Below are 13,754 nucleotides of genomic sequence, written 5' to 3'. Positions count from 1 at the left end.
CATCAGCGGATGACATGGCACAAACACCAATGTGTCAGTGATGAAGGGAGAAGAGGGGAAAGGAGAAAAGGAGGAAAAGAGTTTGAGGGGGGAGCAGTGGTACTCCCCTGAGATAGCCTCCAACAGAAACTAGTTGTTCCTGGCGAGTTTATCCTCATCATTATATTCTGGCTCGGAGCCATGCAGCCAGACACAGCCAGATAATGAGCTGCTTTAACAGCAACAAAAAAAAAAAAGAATTATTTCTTTTTTTTTTCCACTTCTCCTTCATCCTTCTTTTTCCTTTTAAATTTGTGTGTGGTCACGTGGAAGCGAATCCTTTAAACGTACACATGCAGATATACATGCTCAGATAATTAATGTCGCGCGCACACAGCGTGGCTCCGTCTCATAGCCCATCTCTGGTCATTGGAACTGTTCCTTAAATAAGGCTTTCTGGCCTCCACACGTGGAACAGTGGGAGATTATGAAACGACGATAGGAGTGAAGAGCAGTGAGAAATAAAATGTCAGTGATGCTGACAGTGCTGAAGCTGCAGAAAAGAGAAGGAAGCAAATAAGGACCCAAAATTTGGAGTGATAGCTGGACAGTTTCGCCTACTTGGCATATTTATTTTTCTTGACAAGAAAACTAAAACTAGGCCACTTCTTTTCAGTTTAGTTAGTTGACAGTAACCAGAAGATTACGTAATTGACAACAATTTAGGTTTTTAAGAATCTGCCGCCCTACTCTTTGTTAATTACAAATACAGAAAGTGGCTAAAGTTACCTTTTTTATATCAGAGAAACATTTAAAGGCAAATCACAAGACATGAATTTGTCAAACTGTTACTTCCTCAAGACGTATTAAAACCATGACAAACATCAAACCAATATGTAGGTTGTGTATATATATATGTGTATATTTGTTGTAAACCTGTATGTATGTTGATAGTTTAAATAAAACCATTAATATTGATTTTAAGATGTTAAAGCAAGAACACATTAGGTCCTTGTCTTCTGCATGTTGTGCTTTTATTTTGAAATTTTACCAGATTTGATGACTGCTGTCAGAATCTTCTGCCATATGCTTATGTAAAATGTGTAATCATCCAGGCTGAATTTTGTGTCCAATTTAGATTGTGTAACAGATGCCTAACGTCCCTTGAAGGAGTGCATATCTCCCACCGCCCTTCATTCCAAACTTTTAAACTACGACCATTTAATGCTCAGAAATAATGGCGTTACAGCCATTTTGCTTAAATTTTATTAAAAGCATTAAGCTTAATCTTATGCAATATTGCTCAATATTAAGCCTTGGAGTATGAGTTGTGCCAAACTTTAGCTCGCTATCTTATAGCCATTTTCGCTAAGAGTGCTTTGCTGCAGCGGCCATCTTGAATTGGACTAACTTCAAATAAATTGTAGATGTCAACCAAGTAATTATTATTTCTGGAAGTTTCAATAAAATAAATTCAGTGATTCATGAGGCCTTTTTTGAACAGACAAAACCACGCACACACGTGCGGAAACATCAAGGCGTCACCTTCAGCGGCGGGCGATTTAAAAAAAAAATCTGTCACAAATGGTTATGACTGACACCGAATTCAGCCTTGGACATTTTTCAGTTATTTTTATTTATTTTTTTTGTGTGTAAACGTGTTGTCATTCTTGTAACTGAAAGCCAAATCCATTTAAAAGCAGTAACAAAGTTGTATATTTATACATGGAAAAGGATACAAATGGAATTTGGCTGCAGTTGCTAAGTGTTGTTTGTGCTCCATCTTCTCATTTCACCCGTGTCCATTCTGACGATTTACACAGTCTTCTGTCCTCAAGGTTCCCCCCACACATGGTGCCCCCCCACCACAGTTTGCACACCACGGGCATCCCTCACCCGGCCATCGTCACACCCAACGTCAAGCAGGAATCCTCCCACAGCGACATCAGCTCTCTCAACAGCTCGTGAGTAAAACCTCTTTGTGGCCTAAACTCAACTTTTTTTGTCAGTCTGAAGACATTTTTTTGGTTCATCTGTCTCATCATGCCACTCTTTCCCCACCATCCCCCGCCACAGGAAACAGACAGATGCTAAAAAGGAAGAGGAGAAAAAGAAGCAGGTCCACATAAAGAAGCCTCTGAACGCCTTCATGCTCTACATGAAGGAGATGAGGGCCAAGGTGGTGGCCGAGTGCACGCTGAAAGAGAGCGCCGCCATCAACCAGATCCTGGGGCGGAGGGTGAGTACAAAGTCGGACTGAACCGCTCCGCTGACTCGAGCGCAGCTTTGCCTCGAATCGTACCTGAAACTCAAAAGGGATTGTGGTTCAAGTCCTGAGCTGCTTCTCGTCTCACAGTGGCACGCCCTATCGCGAGAGGAGCAGGCCAAGTACTACGAGCTGGCCAGGAAAGAACGACAGCTCCACATGCAGCTGTACCCTGGCTGGTCAGCACGAGACAACTATGTAAGTTTTTAAGTTTACAAGTTGTAACGGCCTCTTCTTTCCCCCTTTTGTTGGTCTTAGACATACAGGTGGTCCAAGGGGTTAGAGTCTTCTGAAACGTACATCTGAGCCTTTATCATGACTTGCCTCTTCTCGATACAAGACAGTTATATATAACGAAGCTTGATGCATGTGGGTGTACATTGGTATTCAGATATCACACAAAGTTTTGGTACTTTAGGAGAGTCAGTCCATGAACGACACCGAACTCTTCCATGAATGTGCTTTAGTTAGCCCTTTCTGGTATTTTCACTTTGCTTGTTTCAGTAGCTTTACAGATTTGTACTCCTTTTCATCACTAGCTGCGTTTCCATTGGCCACGAAAATGCGCAAATTAGAATTTCGTAAACAAATTTGCTCAATGGAAACACGTCAATTTCGACAAAACTTACGTTTTTTGACAAAATGGTTTTGCTCTAGGATGAGGTGGGTTTTTTTTTTGGCCGTATCGGAATTGGTGTGTTTCGCAAAACTGAAATGGAAACACTTTTTTCGCATCATGGGAGTCACGTGATCAAGAACCGGCTGTTTCTACTGACGAAAAAGATGACAACAGGAAATAGTAGTAGTAAAATCACCTAAGTTGTAAAAGAAAGTAGTAAACTCACTGACTACAACGTCCCAGAAACGTAGCATACGTAGCCGCTCCCAAGTATAAGAAGCTTGTCGCTGGAAAGCGACGTCTCCTCTGATGGCTGATGATGAGCGCTAGTGTCGTGGTAGCAATATGCTTTGTGTTTACATCCACTGCCTCCATGTTTGTAATGACTTATCAAAGAACAAACATATTCACGCGTGACTTTAATAGCATTTCTTACTTAATGGAAACACTGCAATTGTGAAACTGTGTTTTTCGACATTAACAGAATATTAACAAAGTTTTGCGCACATTTGCRATGGAAACGCAGCTAATAACTGGACTGTTGCCCCTTCAGGGACGATTAAATTGACGTGATTTGTTTTAAAAAGCTCCACGTGGCCGTGTGATTAGGCTTTTCTGTGTAGTTCTGATGCATTTTGGTGAATCTTTAGACACAGAAAAGCTCTTGCTTTTAGGATTGATGCTGCTTCCACCTCAAGGAATTCGTAGCCAAAGGGATCAGAACAAACTTCTTGTTTCCAGTTAAACTGAAGTTCGCATCATGTAGGGAAGACATCTTTGATCTCTTCTCGTTTTTGTCTATAAAGCTTTGATATCATTATTTATMAAATGGATTGTCCACAAGATTTTTATCATGCTTTTCGAAATTTGGTTAATAGCATGTTTAGCGTGTACACATCCAATGGTTTTTCCCACTTGTATTCCTACTTCTTGTTGTTAAAAATAAGTCACATATCTCTTATATTAGATTAAATCAAAAGTTCTTAATCTGAGACTGTATAAACAATGTTTAATGGCCTAAAAATGTGTTTGAATCAAATATATTTAGCGATGAATGTTTTGCATCCTGGACCCTTTGTTCTGACGCACAAAGAGCTCCGGTTTTTGAAGCTGACCACAGGAGTCTTTGTGGAGTAGCCGCAGAGAAATCCATGTTTCAAAGCAGAAGTGTGTCAGAATGTCTACATGTTAGCAGAGGAAAATAAAAATAAAAGAATGCAGAGACGAGCGCAGAAAGAGACAGAAAACAGCGAGAGGAGGGAGAGTTGTTGTCTGGACTGCAGTGGCTGTTACAAACCGGAGGGCAAACACAAGAGGAGGAGGAAAAAAAACAAACAAAAAAAAGAAACAAGACAGAGAAAGAGGAGTGAAATGAATAAATAAGTAAACACAAAGATGAGTCCTATTCTCTGTTTCATGTTTTGGGCATTCTTGCTATATAATAACTAAGGTTCCTGTCTGTGTCTATTTTATTTTTCTTTCTATTTTTTTGGCGGCTAACCAACAGGGGAAAAGGAAGAAGAGAAAAAGGGAAAAGCAGCAAGCAGAGAGCAATGGTAAGTGAGCTGCAATTATCTCTTATATTAGAAGAGCCCCATCATGTGTCAGGCAGATGTGACATCTCGCAAGATAAAAGTCAAGCTTGTATTTTTTTTCTTTTTGTGTTGTTTTTCTTTTTTTATATATATATTGTGCCTGGCTTTTTTTATTTTTTGGTATAGTTATGCTACCAAATGCAATGTTTAAATGGTAGAGTTGCTTGTAACCCCCTCCTTTCTCCCATTTTCCATAGATGTCCCTAGCTAATAATAACTGAATATGCATGACCCCCCACAGTCCCTCTCACCCTCCTCGCTCGGGCTYTTAGCCCCCTGGTATTTTGATACGTGTTTTTAAGAAGTTGAAGCATTGTGAAAACCATTAACTTTGGCAGTGTTGTGTGTGTACCCCTGTTTTATATTGCCTGTGCCCTGCAGATCGCCTGCAGTATTGTAATGAGTGTGTGTGTGCATGTGACTGTGCATGTGTGTGCTAGTTAGGCAACCCCCTTTGCTTGCTTCTATGCATGCTTTTATTCAGAACAAAAAAAATCACTCACATCTCAAAATTAAGGAGGTTTGCTAATTCTGTGATTTATCCATTCATATATATTTTATTCCCATGATTCATATTCTTCTGATCATAATGTGAGGCGCTGTGCCGACTTGTTGTTTGTGTATTTTTACGCTCGTTTTTTGGTGACGGATTTCTTCTTGAAGGCCTCTCTATCTGTTCTTTTTTTTTTCAGAACACAGAGAATATTTTCCAAACCCTTGCCTTTCACTCCCTCCGATTACAGGTGCTAATGTCATTTTGAGTATTAAATTACTAACTGTTTCTCTTTTTAAAAGAAATGCATATGTAATTACCCATAATTGTGCACTCTATCTATGAGGCAGGTTTACTTTATTATTATTATTATTATTATTATTATTATTATTATTATTATTATTATTATTATTATTATTATTTCATTCTGATGATCTTTTTGCTTTGTTTGCTGTTTTCTTTTCTTAAAGTGTCGCTTTTGTTTATTTGACTTCAAGCTAAGCTACATTTCTCTTTAATTTACTGTCGCTTCTTGGTTCAGAGCATTTCCATATTTTGTCAAAATCTCAACGCAGTGTGCTTGAGGGACTGATGATATAAAGTTAACTTGTTCTTGTAACGGAAACGGTGTTATGTCAGGGTAAACCTCCTTAATCTAAAACTGTCGGTAGCGGCGCTTGTGCCTTTCCTACAGGCCAGCATGAGTTTGGCCTTGACTCCCTTTTTCTTAATAAAATGTTTCCACTTAGTTCATGTAATTTTTGGTCTTTCAGTTTTTACTTTGTTAACAGAGATTAAAAAACAAAAAATGGATGTTCTGTTTTCATTTTATACTCCAAAAACAGGGAAAAAGGTCCCATTTTATTTTTGTCAGACCGGAAATTGAACACAGTCGTTTCCAGACCATTTTAAGTGGAGCTGGTTAAATATCATTAACTGGTTAGCTAACAAATTTTGCATTTCTTTAACTATCTGTAGACTGTATTTTTTTATTAATATAACTAGTCTAGCTCATTTCTTTTTAAAAACACAATTTMTCTAGTGCTGTTTTAGTGTCTGATAATGGGATGAATAAACCCGCATTACTGTCTAAGCTAAAAGCTAGCTAACTAGTTAGCCTGCTGATAGTTTTTATATCACTGATGATTCAAACTGTTTCCTTAAGCTTAGTATTAAGCTAGTGAAAGTGTTAAACTTTCAGTTTGACCAAAATAAAAAGATGAACCGATTCCCGTTTCTGGAATATAACATGAAAACAGAATAACGTTTTTTTCCCCCAGTTTTWAATTTTTTAAAAATAAAAAAACAAATGACCAAAGATACACGGACCATACTTTAACAAGGCCTGGACTCAAACACTGTATCCTGCTGTCACTCTGCTTTATTTCCGATATCATAAATAAAACTGAGTTTAGCATGAAACTGACTGACTGGCAGCTGACAGAAATACAACCACCTGTTTGATGCCAGGTCTTCAAACTGAATTCCAACCTTTTAATCCCCCCCCCCCCCCAGCTTTAGGACTAAGTTCTGCTGTTTYAGCAATCTGCTACCACTGCCTAGTTTGCTACCTTGACCCTTTTAATTTCGAAGCCATAGTGGACTGATGGCGTCTAACAGCAAGTTAACCTAATCTGCTCCGTTTAAATCCTTTCAACCAGATAAGAACTTGCTGACACTCTTCTTTAACTCCTGTCAGAGTTTAGATCACGTGAATGAAAGTGATTGTTACCGCATTAATCTCGTAATCTGATAATTTGCATGCGTTTGGGTTTTTACTCATTTCCAGTTCAGTATCAGTTGGTCCGTCTTTACATGCACATTTGATCATGTCTGTGAGGGCGTTAAAGGGATTTCCCTCTCCGAGCCACTGCTAAGCTTCGTAGATTCACATTTATCTGTTTTATTTTCTTCTATTGTTTGACTTTCTTATTTTACTGGTTCTATTCCTCCTCTCTGCTGGCTTCTCTTCCTTGTTGCGGCGTCAGACCTGAGCGCTCCTAAGAAGTGTCGAGCGCGCTTTGGGCTCGACCAACAGAATAACTGGTGTGGCCCGTGCAGGTGTGTATGGTGTGCGCCTGCACTGGCCGGGGCCAGGTGAAGGCTGGGTAAAACTTTACGCTGGGACTTCCTCCTCCGCTCTGTGCTGCTTTCCTTCCTCCTCCCCTCCCTTTGTCTGTCTCGCCAGGCTGTTGTGACCTCTCAGCTTCCTCCAGCCACGTCCTGCCGGTCTGTCTCTGGGGTTCTCGCTGATTTGATTTTAACTTCCTGTTGGGGCGGGGGATAAGGATATTAACAGCATACGCCAGAGTGTTTGTGGGAATGACTGGTGTGCTTGAACGAGTGTGTGGATAAATAAGCAATGGTTTCATTGCAGGACGCACAATAAGCCTCTCTAAGATTGGTCAGAAGTGTTAAACTGGCAGGTCGGGGCTTGGAGAGTCTGGAGTCTGACGGCTTGGCTAATATTGGAGGTTATCCTAGTGTTGCCAGCCTAAATCTAAGCCCTGGCTACTATGTTTTTGTCTGTGCAATGACGTGTACATTTTCTTTTTTTTTTTGTCCCCCCCTTTTTTTTTCTTTTATTTTTTTTGTCTATATGTTTGTGTCTACCTCTTTGGCTAACAGATGCAAATACCCCAAAGAAGTGTCGTGCCTTGTTCGGGCTTGACCAGCTGAGTTTATGGTGCAAACCATGCAGGTATAAAAACTGCTGTAGTACCAATCAAAGGAAAGACATCCTCCATACTGAGCTGTTTCCTCTTTGATTATTGGCTCCATCAATGTGCTGACAGATGGAAAACTCTCTCTCTTTTTTTTATTTTCCTCACTGAAAAATTTCCTGCTCCTCTAAATTTCCTGCACAACGATTTTATTTCTCAAACTCAGTTCAAGCCCAATGGCAGAAAATGGATTTCTGAAACCAACTTTTTTTAAGAAGAAAGATCACCAGTCCCTGTGTAATTTGGAAATATTTCATGCTGAATACTTTTTTAAAGCTGAAATCCATTTTCTGTCCAAGCATTTGATAATCCCCTTTTATCTTAACTGTCAATGTTTGTTCTAATTGGCAATGTAATGCTTACAAATTTAGCCCTGCTTCCTCTGAGGGCCTGTTCAGTGACACTCTTTTCTGTGCCCTCTTCCTCCTCCTTCTCCACCTCTTCCTCCTCTTCAATAACCCTTACTTAGTCCCTACCTGTTGTCTTTCTGTTCTGACACAAGCAGTCTTTGAATTGGGAATATTTTCATGGTAGGTATTTGTTTCTGCTAAATAAAACCCTTCTCTGTGTCTGCCTTCCATCACAATCACCCCAACCCATTTCTGCTGTTTCATCTGAATGGTTTTAGACATACTCATGGATGGGCTAAAGATCACATTAGGGGGTTCTATAATTTTTATTTATTTTTGTATTTTTCATGCACTCGATAACTAAAAAGAACTGAAGAGATCGCGCTTCCTCCACACAGTCCGCCATCTCCACTGGGTCCTCTTATTTCCCTTCCAGCTGACTCAAACATGATCCAAAATATGGCTTTATTTCCTAAAGAATCATAGCCATCATGAAGATCAAACGATAGGAAAGTGCTATAATTCAGTCAGAGAGGTTAAAAGTTCTCTCTGGGCTCCGTTTCCTAAAAGATGCATCTGGTGTAATTTCCCCCGAGACAGAGAATCAATAGCATACACGGGCACATACTATAAATCAATATGTCTGTTAAAAAATGGATATTAGCTCATTTGTTGGAGCTTGACGGACAGTTACAGAGCCAGTGATGCGTATGTAGAAGCAAAACAATGTCTTTTTTTTGTTCCTGGTCGATGCTCTGCCCCGTCCGGACGCTTACAGCATCCACACAGACTGATCTTAAAAGCCTATCCTCACTTTTTTTTTCTTGAATTGTTGAGTTCATCAGAAATGCATGCCTGTCATTCACCCAGCATGTGATCAAGGTTTTGTTGGCATCCTTCTCCTTTTYCCCCCCATTCTCAACACATGCTCTCTGCATTTATGGGATTTAATTCTTTAGAATTACAGGGAAAGGTTCAAGGGAGCAGCATTTTGCTGTTTTTGTTTCCACCTTTGGACAGCTCACTTTAGTAAAAACAGTGATGTCATAGTCCCACCTCCTCCTAACCTGCCACGCTGAGAGTTACAGGTGTAACAATGACAGGTTACTTGCTGAAGTTTTTGCTGCAGATGCAAACCTTTGTATACTGTATTACTTTAATGAGCAACAGCTTTGCCTTGAATTGAGCAGCACAACCCCCCCCCCTCCATATTATTGCAGCAAATACTCTAAGATCAAAAATTATTTTATCACTTTAATGAACTGTAAATGATGCAAAAATGTAGCCRCAACTTCCAGTCATTAGTAGTTTAATTCTGTAATTTGTTTCAAAAACTTTTCTTGAACTAATGCCATGTTTATGACAAATAAAATATTGTTTTAGATGTTTCAGAGTGGACAAAACCTATAATTCACAAAACATGTCAGCGTCTTGTTTTTACCTTCTACATCACACTGGTAAGGCTTAAAACCAAAACAAAAMAAAACAAAAAAAAAACATGGCTTCTGGCTTAGTTGTGGTAGAACTGAGAGCTGAGGGAGTGGGGGGCGGGGTCACCGTCAGKGTCAGCGTAAAGATGAAGTGGGCAGAGATTCCCCCCTTAACCAAATCCGAACACGGTGTTCACAGCAGAAGTCACTGCAGATAAATGCAGCCAAACTCCCCCTCAATCCGCTGCTTCATTCATCGCTTTCCACAGAGCACAACTGGCCTGGCCTCAGGACCTGGCGTGCGGGGTGGGGGAGGGGAGGGGGGTTCGACCCGAGGCGGCGATGTAAACAYGATGCCTTGACCCCTGATGCAAACKTTACACTTGTGTCTGTGGGGCAGATGTATTGTTGGGCTGAGCTGGAACTAAAAGAGTCCCACCTGAAGTTTCTTCCTTCATTTACAGAGAGGTTTAAATTCAGAGAGCAAACCCCACCAYGTCTGTTCTCTTCTGTCTGTGTGCATTTCATCCCCCTCCTGCTTCCTGTTCAGGTGCTCCACCTGTGATCTCTCTGTAACGTCTCTTCAATCTGACGGCGTAGTGTCTTTACCGCATCTCTCCCCTTTGCACAAGATTTGCAACGCTACCTAAATGCACCTTTTCGTCCCGATTGGCTTGTTTTTGGGGTTTTTTTGTTTGTTTTTTATTCAAAAAGGCAAAAAGGTGCATTTAAGTCRGCGTCAGTGCCGAAAGAGTTTCGCAGGGTTGACGCTGAAAGCTGCTCTCTCTCGCCTTGTCCCCCAGGAGGAAAAAAAAGTGCATTCGCTACATCCAAGGTGAAGGCAGCTGTGCCAGTCCTCCCTCTACGGACGGAAGCTTACTAGACTCCCCCCCATCCTCTCCCTCCTCCGTCGCTCCCTCCCCATCCTCGAAAGAGTCCAAACCTCAGACTGAACAAATGCAACCTCTCTCACTGACTATGAAACCGGCCCACCAGCCACTCCACCACCCGCACCTCCTGGCTGGGCCCCCACCGTCATCTTTGGTTCAGATGGAAAACGCGGCGGCGGCGGCCGGCAAAGCGCCCGGCGCCTCCTCCCACAACGGCGCTCTGGAGCGCGGCGACGTCTCATCCTTACGGCAGCCGGGCTCCTCGATGGCCCGGTCATCGGCATCGCTGTGTCATTCCCACTCRCTCCTCCCCTCCACAGCCCCCCAGCCTCTGTCGCTAGTGACCAAGTCTATAGAATAGCATTTTTTTTTTAGCTCTACTCACTCTTCAATGCCCTGTTTCTGCTATATCTCACTTGCTGTCAGTTTCTCTTTATGTTTCTGTGCCTACGAGGCTTTGAAATTTTTAGTTGTTTTATTAAAGTTCATTGGTCAATATTTGACCCCTCGTTATAAAAAAAATTAATTATTATAAAGAAATGATACAAGGAGCTGTAGTATAGCTTTGTGAATCTGCCAAAATTTTTAAGACTTTTGTTTTGTCTTCTTTTGTAGTGTTAAACAGTGCAAACAAAACAAAAATGTATCTAGCTCAACTTCGAAATGTTTAAAAGACGGATATAAAAAGAAAAAAAAAGGTAGATTATTCAGCGAGCCCTTTTTTCCCACCCTTGAAAGAGTTGGTTCTCCTTCTTTATTTGTATTAAATACGAGCTTGCGAACCAATCGTTCACCATCCGTTCAGACTCTTGGAGGGCGTGAGGCTTGTGGCGACACCTCTGAGGAACAACTTTAATTGTGATGTTACTTGTTCTTGTTTAAATGTACAGAATATCGGGGAGGGAGGGGAATTAATGTGTTAAATATGCATTCTTCCACTGCGTTGTCTTCTTTTTATTTTYGTTTGTTTCGTTTACCTTTTTGGGGTGGAGTCAGGCAAGTTTGGGTGGGCTCGAGGGAGGGTTGGGTGGGGAGGGTTCGAGGGTTATAAAATTCAAAAATGTCACAACGCTAGGACCAGTAGTATTTATTGCTTTAGAGATTGCTTGTCGTATCTTGTATGTGTCTCTTTTTGACCTTTTTTTTCCTCCTCTTGATACATTGTACAAATATTTTTTCTTAAGGTAAAAAAAAAAACTATATGAACGATCCATTTTTACAAAGGAGGTTTTGAAAAGCAAAACCTTTTGTTATTAATTTTGTTTTTCTTGCTGAAACACATGGACTCCACTCAGTACCGTGTAGATCTCATAAACAGAAGTATGCACAACTTCATTTCAAAGAAAGTGTCTAAAAGCCATTTTWCAAAAAAGAAAACTACAAAAAAACGAACAAAAAAGGAAAAGAAAAGAAAACTTGAAACCAGACAGTGGGTACCGTGTGTTCAGTAGTTGAGGATGAAAAACGTCTCGAGCCCTTCGTTTTTTTATTGCACAGTCGCATTTCTCGGACTGTAGATTCGTGTACAGATTTTCCGTGCCAAATTTTGTGCTAATTTTTCCTCTGCCCCTCCCCCTCCCCCATGAAACATGCTGTAGGGAATTTCTTTTCTGTTCTGTTGTCGTTTGTTTTTATTTTCTTTTGATACCATTCTTTGCTGTGACGTTACATAGATTGCTATGTATGTAGTATAAATGTTGCTATAACAAATGTGTTTGGTAGCAAATTGTCAAATATTAAAATTAATAAAAAGACGGACATCATACTGTATAAACCCACAAGGGCCAAATTATGTATATTAGGAGGTTCATAAAAAAACTTATTAAATACAAAAAAATACACAAACTGCCACTTTTAAGTACACTACTACATATAGGTAGAAAAAAATAGGCATGTTGATGTTGCAAGAGGCTGTACAAAAAAGCTACAAGAGAATCATCCACTCGGTGCCATTGTAGTTGACATGACGCGACTGTAACCTGTCGATTTCTTCTCTGGTTTATTAAGATGCTAATGATAAATAGTTTGAATGTTTCCTTAACGGCTGTGATGTTCCTGTTCTATTTTATGCTCTTATCTTTTCGTTTGTTCGTTTCTCCTGTTGTTTTAAATGGTTCTAAAACCATGTTTTTGTAATGAATAAATGTTTATGCTGTACAGTCTCTGTAGCATGCAGTTCTGTATTAATAAAAGCAACTTAGTATGTGCACATCTGTGTTTTATTTATTTTATCAGATCAAGTTGTTAGCCCGAGTGCCCAAAGCTTTAATCTTGGTATTGTCATCAGTTTTTTTTTATTTTTTATTTTATTTATTTATTTTTTTTGGGTACACTCACTCAAAGTCAGGGATTCTGTAGAAATATTGATTGGCATGTGGCTAATCAGCTGTACCAACCAGTTGGTTATGACCAGGGGTGGGCACAGTTCCCCTAAAGCACTAAAGCACTAATAAGGGAACTAATTTCCCGATTAGTGATTTAGGGCTTTTTGCTAATTTTAAAATTTATTAGTGGATTAGCACTTGTGAAATTTAGAAGCACTAACTCAGGTCTRTAAATGTTATTGATCAACATTATTGTTAACAGCTGAGGGTGAAAACTGTCCCACATTTTGTTCAGATGTGTGTCACTTATTCACTAGGTGACAATATATTGACAATATATGAACCCAAATATGGCTGTGGAATGTCCTTGATAAGTCTTAAGAGAGCAACTTGGCAACACGTGACTCATGTTGTCTGTTGAAGAATGTTCATGGGTTGACTGGGTTATTTTAGTGCTTTAGAATTAGTTTCTGCTAAATTTTTCAGTGCGTTAGTGCTTTAGAATTAGGGAACCTAAATATTTGAGTTAGTACTTTAGGGCTAGTGGAACTAATTTTTAGATTAGTGCTGCTCACCACTGGTAACGATCATCTCTGCTACCAAGTTGAGGTTGCGGAAACCTTTTTGCTCTCGATCAAGCACAACGAAGAGACCGAGCACAGCCGCAAGACATCAGACTGAAGTTCCAAGACGCGTTGCTTAAGTTTCTAAAGAAGTGCAAAGAAATCCCCAACATTGAGGACCAGTGGCCGGCCACTGAAACCCAGACTCATCATTCTTGCATCCCTTCAAACCTGGAATGTCCAGCAGTTCCATCAGCTCAGAACCAGCAGGAATTTGTCTGATCCAGGAACACCCATCTATCGTCTGAAGTGGTCTGCTTGGAAGAAGTGTACCCCAAAAACACCCACAAAGATCTGTTGTGTGAATAAAGCAGAGACTTGCACACAGAATCTGAACTGAGGTGCAAACATATGGCAGCAGGTACTCACGTCTGATGAGGCAAGATTACAAACGTTTGTAGCAGAGAGCAGTTCTCCAAAGATCCGGACAACAGTGAAGATGGATGAGGTCGCTTGCAAGTT

General features: G+C 40.4%; 1 protein-coding gene across 12 annotated transcripts in view; it reads left to right on the top strand.

Moving 5' to 3' along the window:
* Positions 1–12,554, top strand: part of tcf7l2 (transcription factor 7 like 2) — a 46,680-nt gene extending 34,126 nt beyond the window's left edge. For 2 of the 12 annotated variants that reach the window (XM_014031226.1, XM_014031219.1), the window contains 7 exons: positions 1,803–1,943; positions 2,056–2,218; positions 2,336–2,443; positions 4,357–4,420; positions 5,152–5,202; positions 6,941–7,013; positions 10,259–12,554. In XM_014031226.1, coding sequence (XP_013886680.1) covers positions 1,803–1,943; positions 2,056–2,218; positions 2,336–2,443; positions 4,357–4,420; positions 5,152–5,202; positions 6,941–7,013; positions 10,259–10,706 — 1,048 coding nt within the window. In that variant the 3' untranslated portion in view covers positions 10,707–12,554. Of the gene's footprint in view, positions 1–1,802; positions 1,944–2,055; positions 2,219–2,335; positions 2,444–4,356; positions 4,421–5,151; positions 5,203–6,940; positions 7,014–7,580; positions 7,654–8,144; positions 8,206–10,258 lie in introns of all 12 variants that reach the window. The other 10 variants (XM_014031227.1, XM_014031221.1, XM_014031230.1 and 7 more) reach the window with 9 other exon arrangements.
* Positions 12,555–13,754: the final 1,200 nt, after the last annotated feature.

Source organism: Austrofundulus limnaeus, unplaced genomic scaffold, assembly GCF_001266775.1.
Source record: "Austrofundulus limnaeus strain Quisiro unplaced genomic scaffold, Austrofundulus_limnaeus-1.0 Scaffold1204, whole genome shotgun sequence".
In the NCBI taxonomy this organism is placed as follows: domain Eukaryota; kingdom Metazoa; phylum Chordata; class Actinopteri; order Cyprinodontiformes; family Rivulidae; genus Austrofundulus; species Austrofundulus limnaeus.
This window is presented reverse-complemented; position numbering and strand designations above follow the sequence as displayed.